At 63.8% G+C, this 8122-nt stretch overlaps 1 protein-coding gene across 2 annotated transcripts; it reads right to left on the reverse strand.

Moving 5' to 3' along the window:
- Positions 1-3371: 3371 nt before the first annotated feature.
- Positions 3372-7031, reverse strand: EVA1B (eva-1 homolog B). Of its 2 annotated transcripts, none has more exons than XM_033519581.1 (3): positions 6307-7031; positions 4920-5062; positions 3372-4836 (listed from the first exon to the last, which is right to left on the reverse strand). In XM_033519581.1, exons 1-3 carry the CDS (start codon positions 6360-6362, stop codon positions 4427-4429), a joined length of 609 nt encoding a protein of 202 aa, XP_033375472.1. In that variant the 5' UTR covers positions 6363-7031; the 3' UTR covers positions 3372-4426. The 2 variants fall into 2 exon arrangements, with proteins under 2 accessions (XP_033375472.1, XP_015504742.1); XM_015649256.3 differs by having other exon boundaries at positions 4920-5036; positions 6279-7031.
- Positions 7032-8122: the final 1091 nt, after the last annotated feature.

The following is an 8122-nucleotide window of genomic DNA, read 5'->3' on the forward strand; positions in this document are numbered from 1 at the left end:
CTCTGCTCGGTTTGTGTCCTGAGTTGCCGGGGGGGGAGCCTGAAAGGACCAAGTGCCTGGAGCAACAGGGGAGCAACTCCCTGTTGGGTTTTATACATTAATAGATCATTCAGCCCCTGTTTTGGCAGTAATTGCTTGGGGACAGTTGTGACACAGCCACAGGCCCTTCCCCAGCCTGATGCGAGCAGGGATTGTGTCACCCATGCACAGGACCAGCTCCATCCTTCCCACACCCGAGCTCCTCCCAGGAGCTTGCAAGGGACATGCTGCAGCCCCGTGTGCTGCCCTTGCTGCTGCTTTTCCATCACTGCTGTCCCAAGAGAGGGTGCTGGGGAGGCCGCTGGGTGTGTGGGATTTGCAGAAATTCATATTTCCTGGCTGCTGTGGGTAACGGTGTTGGCCAAGAGCTGTTGGGACAGTGCTGGGATAGCAGTTGGTGCTTCTCTTCACACTCAGCCTTGAGCCAGCCTGAGATGCCCAGTGTTCCCAGCTCCTTGGCCTGAGTGGCCACATCTGGGGAGTGCAGCCTCCTGGTCTGCAGTGGAACCTCTGTTCTGCCATCCTGCTTTGTTCCATGGCTGATTCCCGGCCCTGCTGTCAGTTCAATTGCATGGGTCAAATGCATTTCGACAGAAGGAATACCCACACTGTCTCCTGGACCAGGCACAGGCCAGGAACAGCCAGGATCCCTGGTGTCACACAGTCTGTGGGTTTTGGCCCCTCTGTGATTTGGGTTTCACTTCCCCTCTGGCTGAGGGTGACAAACACTGTGAGACCCTGGTGAGTGTGAGCTGTCACCCCAGGCCGGCTGTGGTCCTCTCCCCCATGTGCTGGCCTCGGCTGCCCCCACAGACGCAGCTCTGTCACACAGGGACCCCCGTGGTGGCACAGATGGCACAGCCCTGCCCAGGGCTGGAGAAGGTGGGTGGGTGGGGGCTCCAAGCTGGGGATGGCCAGGGGACACACGGCTCCATGGGGCTCTGCTGTGCCAGCGGTCCCTGCCTGCGGTCCCACCCTCACCCAAACCGTCTCCCACAGCCAAGGCTGACGCTGCCGTCCCAGCACAGAGAGTCCCGTGGGTCTGGCCCTGGTGTCCATGTGCTGGGAGCTTTGGTATTGCGCCAGGATGGCCAGGCAGCCCCAGGAAGGGCACAAGGTTGGCTCCGGAGCAGGAGTCCTCCGGTGGGGCATGGGGATGCAGTATGGACCAAGCACCAAGGTGCGCTCTGCTTCAACTTCCTTCCCAGCACGGAGCTGATTTCCTCTGGCATCACGTGTGTGGTGTGGGGCTGGGGAAGCCTGGCACTGCACGGCACCACTCGGCCTCGGGGACAGCCCCACACCAGCAGGTACAAGGGAGCAGTGGCGACTCCGAGGGTCCCGGGCACAGGGATCATCCCAACGGCAGCACCTGTGTGGGATCACACTGCTCCAGGACTGGGCCGTGCCCTGGGCTCCAGGAGAGCTGCCCATGAGGGGCTGGCAGGATGCCAGGCACTTCTGAGCACCATTACCCCTGTGCCACCTGGGGCCTTGGATAGGGGTGTCCTCATCCCTGCAGCCCTTGGAGCTTCAGCCATATCTTCGGGTGATACCAGCACCATCTTTGGTGTCTGCAAGGTCTCTGTGACAAGGGCTGTGCTGGTGACAGCAGCAGGCACCAGGCACCATCAGGGCTGCTGGCCCACCACAGGGACATGATGACCCACCACAGTGACAGTGCAGCTGACCATGAGGACAGGGGGACCTGCTGTGAAAACAGGGTGGTCCATGGGCACATGTCCATGGCCTGATGTCTTGTGTCACACCACACCAGTGGGCTTGTCCTGGCGTGACCCCAGGGTGCAGCGGTGCAGGGATGCTGCTGTGATGGTGGTGGAATGACATCCTGCCCCTGCTGCAGCACTGGTGCTCAGGGGAGCTTTGCAGCTGCTGCTCCACCACACACAGAGGAAGCGCCAACCACAGCGGGGCTGGTGTGAGGCTGTGAGAGGCCTCACCTCTCACAAGGGTCCTTCCCCAGCACCTGATGAGCCCCTTTGCTCCCTGGCAGCTGCAGCCACAGAAGGACAAGAAGGGTGAGGACAGGGAGTGAGTCCTGGGCTGGAGAAGAGGGAAGGACAGGGATGTGCCTGGGCGAGGCCCCCCGGGCCAGGGCATGGCACAAGCAGGAAGCACTTCCTGCCCCACTCTTGTCAGTGCCAGTCCCAGCCCCAGCCCTGCTCCTGCCTCTCTCCAGAACTCCCAGCACCAGTGAGGATGGAACCAACCAAGCTCCCACTTACCAAGAGCATGGCTCCTGCTCCCCTGTTCCTGCGAAGACCAAACCAGCTCCCGTGCTGGCTACCAAGTAAGAAACAAGTGGCTGTACTGGGGTGTCCAGGGCCACTGCGATGTCCCAGTGCCAGCCCCATCGTGGCTGTCCTGGTCTGGGGCTGGCAGCTCCCCAGCTGTGCCACTTCACATCTCTGTTGTCCCCAGGCCCAGTGACCCCCAGCCTAGTGCCTCAGCTGACATGGAGCAGGGCATAGCCGGTGACCCAGGTAGGCTGCAGGGGCCATGCAGGGGCTGCAGGGGTGGCTGGGCCCTGCCCAGGACCAGCTGCTGATTCCTGTTCCTTCTCTGGCAGATGCCAATGGCTTCAACATGGTGTTGGTTACTACAGCCAGGCTGAGCCATCCCACAGCTACGCGGCCACAAGTACCCAGCCAGCGGCCACCCAGCATCGCCCCAGGGAGCATGGGGGGACCCTGTGAGGGAGAGCAGACCCAGGGGCTGCCCCGTGCTGCCTTCTGTGCCCGTCCCCAGCACAGGGCAGGCGTCTGTCCTGCCATGGAGCACAGATGGGCTGGAGGTGTTGGAGGGGAGGTCAGTAGCCCTGGAGGACCTGAAGGCTGAGGTCCTCACCCTGCACATCCTTGTGGACCTGATGCAAGTCCAGCACCTGTGAGTGGGGATGGGGGTGTCAGGGAGTCCCCAGTGGCTCCTGGCCGTTTGCTGCTTGTTCTGGCCCTAGCTGAGCCATCCTGGCATGTTGCAGGCGGGACCTGCAGGACCTGTGGAGGGAGCTGTGCCAGGAGCAGACTCAGCGCCAGGCACTGCAGGTGAGTCTCTGGCAGGGGTTGTCTCGTCCTGGGGTTCCCTGTGTCCCCCAACAATCACAGCCTTTCCCCACAGGTGGAGATCGAGCAAGTGAGGAACGGGCTGGCCAGTTAGCATGTGGGGGCTGTGGTGCCCGCCTATGGAACAGGGCAGGTGGGTGGCACATGGTGTACCCCCCTGGCCTTGCTGCCCCCAGCCCAGTTCTGCACCCATTGTGTACAAATGCCCACCCCACACCCAGACACTGCTCCTTGAAGCATAACAGCCCCTGGATCTATAGAATTGTTTAAAATAAACTGTTTTGGGTACAGAGTGTTGTGTGGGGGCTGCTCAGGGCTCTGCTGTTGGCTGCCATGCCCCTGAAGGGCTGGGCTGGTCCTGCCGGGCACAAAGCATCTCACCGTGGCACAAGGAGTCCCACCAGGGCAGGGTTGGGGAAGGGTCTCCTCCTTCTCTCCCTCCAGCTCTCCCTCCTCCGCCTCCACTCCCGCACAGTTTCCCAGGCCAGCTCCAGTCCCAGCCCCAGCCCATCCTGGCTTCCAGCCATTGGAGAACATCTGGAAAACATTTGGATCTTGCTGGCGCTGGCGGCGGGGGGGGGGATCCAGCCTGGGAAGGAGCTATTTTTATAAAGCTGCAGGGGAAGGGGGGCCTGGCACCCCGCGGGGCTGTTGAGTGGGGCAGGATGCAGCCCAGCCCGGCGGGAGCTGCCGCATCCCTGGGGAGCAGTGGCCGGCCCAAAGTCCAGCAGGAACATCCGCCTCGGTCCGACCGCAGGGCGTTGGGTCACGGCGGGCGGTGCCGGAAAAGACCCGGCTAATTTTAGTGGGGCCGGGAAAGAAATTAGCTCGGGGAGGGGCCGAGACCGTCCCTGTGTACAGGGCCCCCCAAAACGCCAGACCCGTCACGCTGGGCTCTAGTTCGTGTAGAACAGCACCATGTTTGTGGGGCAGGGGCCCACGGCTCACACGGACGCACAGCCCGGCCGTGCCCCACGGGGTGAAACCCCCGGCAGATCCCGGCTGAGCCGGGCAGGAAAGGCTGCTCTGTCCTGTCCCTTCCCCGCGTGTCCTGGGGCTGCTCGGCTGGTGCCAGCCGTCGTACCAATGGCTCAAAGTGCATCGTGTCCCACAGTGGCTGGGGCAAGTCCAGCCCCGGGGGTGCCCGTGACATCGGGGTCTGTCTCTCCGTGCTGCAGGGACAGTCTAAGGCAGCTCCGCCAGCTCAGGGGCAGCGAGCAGCCCCGCTGTCCTCCTGGTCCCTCCTGGCACGGTGTGGGTCCAGTGGCGCGGGAGCAGAGCCCGTGCCAGGGCAGCTGCCGGGCTCAGTAGTAGTGGACGCGGCCCAGGGTGCCGACGGTGCCGGAGCCCAGGATGTCGGGCTGCCCGTTGCGCCAGATCTCGCGGATGATGCGCTCACGCTCCTCCAGCCGCTGCGCCCGCTCCAGCTCCTCGGCCGACGCGAACACATTCACGGCCAGCGCCCCGTCCCCGGGGCCGTGGCCCTCCAGCGGGATCTCGGTCACCGGCAGCAGCGATTCAGACGCTGCGCGGTCGACGGTGTCCTCTTCGTCCTCCTCGTCCTCGTCCTCGTCGTCCTCGCTGAGGTCGCCGGGGCGCGCCGGGGGCCGCGGGGAGGGCCGGCAGGACAAGCGCAGCACCAGCAGGCACAGGGTGAGCACCAGCCCGAAGCAGACGCCCAGCACAAAGTAGAGCCCGAAGCTCTCGGGGTTGGCTGCAAGGGGAAAGGAGGGGGTGAGGGACCCGCCCGCGCCTGCCGGGGCCCCGCGGTGCCCCCCAGGATGCGTCCCGGCTCACCTCGGATGTGGGCGTACGCGGCCATGCTGTTGCTGAGCAGCTCCATGTCCCTCCGGCGACTCTCCATCCTGTCCCTGGCAGTTCTCAGCGGCTCCAGGGACGGCACATGCTTGGCATCTACGGTACACGGGCAGAGCAATGCTCTGTAGGGCGCTGGGATCCCCCCGAGTCCCCTGTCCCTTTCAAGGCTGTGCCTGGGTGAGCTCCAGCTGAGCAGGGGCTCGTGTCTGGGCCGGGCTGCTCCATCCAGGGCTGGAACCCCACAGATGCCGAGCTGGAGCCGTCCCGCTCCCACCGCCCTCCATCCTTCCTGAGGGACCGGGACGGCTCCTCCTGGACACATCAGGTAGGTCTGTGGCACCGGGCCAGGCTTTCTGTCCCGTGCCCGGCCATGGGATGGGTCATGGGGCAGAGCAAGGTCCCAGAACCAGGCTGCCCGTGCTCACGTGCACACTGTGTGGTCTACACGCCCGCTTGGGACACTGTCCCTGTCCCTGTCCCTCTCCCCAACACTGCTCCAGCCCAGCTCCAGCCTTGGCCCTTTGCTGTGGGGCCCTGCAGAGCAGGGACAAGGCCAGGCACAGCGCAAAGGCTACCAGGACAGGACAGCGGCCAGGAGGAGAGGCAGACCAGCGGGAAGGATGGGCAGCAGGGCAGTGGGAAGGATGGGGGGCAGGACAGCAGGCAGGGCAAGGCAGAAGGAAATTTGGCCCTGGCAGGGGACGAGCTCATTCCCAGAAATGGCTCCAGAGAGAGAGGAATGAGGAAAGAAATGCAGAAAATGTGACACATCAGCAAAACCATCCCGGATGGTCCAGAGCTGAGGGGCCGCGGCACATCCCAGGGCTGGGCAGCCCCTCTAGTGGGACACCACAAAACGAGGCCAGCAGGGTCCCTAGGAGGGGCGGGCGCCCTCCCCGTGGAGCAGCTGCACGGGCAGCCCCTGCCCCGGCAAGGGACTGCTGTAGGGCTGGAGTGGCACAGCCCCACCACGGAACCCCAGGGACCGCCGGGGTGCTGATGAGGGCTGGGCTGGCTGTAGGGCCTTGCGGGTCCCCAAGAGCTGAGCCCCGAGTTGCTCGGTGCTGCGTCCCCGAGCATTACACTGCGGCCCCAAGCCGCCTGCTCTGCATCTTCAACTGCTACGTCCCCACAGCCCGAGTTCTGTGTCACCGAGCCCTGTGCCCTCATTCCCCCAGGCCCTGCACTGCGCCCGCGTTCCCAAGGCCAGAGCACCCGAGCCGGGACGGGACCGAGCCTCGACACCCGCTGTGCCCGTGGGGCTGGGTGGCCGCGAGTGCCGAGGTCCCTCCGGGTGCCCCGGCCTGAGCCCCACGCGGTGCCAGGGCTGGTACTCACCGGGGTGGGAAGGCCAGTGAATACCGGCAGAGTCGCTGCACTTTGGCTGAAGCGAGGGAAGAGAGAGCAAGGTCTGTTCAGCATTAACGCTGCAGCAACAGGAAATAGTTCGGAGGCGGCTGGCGGTCAGCGCTCCCGCCGGAGCCAATGGCAGGCCCGGCCGGTGCTGAGCGGGCGCGGGGCCGGGGCTCGTCCCGCTCCCCCGGGACGCCGCGCTCAGCCCTGCAGTGGAACCGCCCCGGAGTGGGGCCACAGGCGGCTCCAGGCCTCGTACCGGCCTTGTCCAGCGCCCATCTGGCCAGGCCACGCTTGGCTGTGCCCAGCCTAGGCTGGGCTGGCAGTGCCAGACCCTCGGGGCTGGGGGGGGTCAGCCTCAGCTCAGGCTCAGCGGTCGCCCTGGGTTTGGGGGAACTGCCGGGGATGGTTCCAGCACCACGGAGGTGGAGGCCGTGCAGGATGGTCCTGGCTCAGCCCCGCTGGCCGAGGTGTGGGACATGCCGGGGCCGGTGGAGCCGGACCTCGGGGACTCGAGGCTCCGCATGCCACCTCTGTCCCCAGTAGCCACTCCGGGCTGGGCTGGGAGGGACAGGCTCAGTGAGGGCAGGGCCTTGGGGCGGGACAGGGCTAGGGGGCCCATGGGGCACTCAGCGCTGCTGATCTGTGAGCCTGGCCGTCCCCTCACTCCTGTACAGCTCCCAGAGCACATGGGTACCCCAAAAGCCCCTGTGCCACCCACCCCTCCCATCCCTTCCCTGTGGGGTCGCCGGGCTGTCATATGAAGTTTTATTGCCGACATGCAGGAGTAGTTCTGATGTAGTACAAAAATAACGTCTTTATACAATTTTTTTTTTCCTTTTTTTTTTTTTTTTTTCTTTTTTTTTCCTTACAACAGGCTCTGTCCTGCCGTGGCCCTGTGGCCCCCCCATGCCCACTGCACCACCCCCTTCCAGTTTGTCTTAGCACAAATGGATTGACCAGTGCTGCCACTGCAGGATCCTGGTGTGATACAGCCTCAGGGAGTCCCAGAATATTGCTTTTTGCTTTAACATTGGGGAAAAACAGTAAAATAAACAGAGAATGAGTCAGGAGAGAACCAGAAGGAGAGAGCAGGGCCCTGGTGGGGTGCTCAGGGGATCCCTACCCTGCTGCTGGTGGCACAGGGGGTGATGGGCCCACAGGACAGACCCACCATCTTCAAAATAAATAAGGCGAAAGAGTTGGAGCTACTGGCTCAGCTGATGCAGGGAGCTGGTCTGTGTTAGTGTTCATGAGGCCCTGCCTGGCCACAGGGCCTTGGTGAGGCGCAGGCAGGACGTAATGCCCGACATGGCCAGGGAGGTTCAGGTCCAGCCCCCTGTCCCCACAAAGCCACTGCTGGGGTGGCCCAGTTTAGACCCCATCTCCTTCCCCAGCCCGGGGCAAGAAAAGGCGGCAACACGCTACAAACATCTGCCACTGACCACGCCTGCTGTGCTGCAGGAGCTGGGCCCAGAGAGCAGTGCAGCCCCAGAGAGCCCCCCCAGCTCCAACCCTCCTGGCTCACAGGGATGGCAGGAGGGTGATGCCAGGGTTGGGAGCAGCCAGGAGCAGGGAAGGAGGCAGATGAAGAAGGTGCTGCCTTGAGCAGGAGCCCTGGCCAGGGCACTGGGAGCCCAGGGAGCACTGTGTGAGAACAGTTCATCTGGCAAGACAGGCATCCAGTTCATAAATGAGGCTCAGAAACAATTGTCCCTGTTCTCAGCACAGGCCAAAGCTCTTCCAGTGGCACCAGGTAACAAACCAGGATGTCCTTCCCCTGCTTTGGCATGAGGGCAGAGGTTTGGGCTGGGATGGCAAGAAAAGCT

Source organism: Parus major, chromosome 23, assembly GCF_001522545.3.
Source record: "Parus major isolate Abel chromosome 23, Parus_major1.1, whole genome shotgun sequence".
NCBI classification, from domain to species: Eukaryota; Metazoa; Chordata; class Aves; order Passeriformes; family Paridae; genus Parus; species Parus major.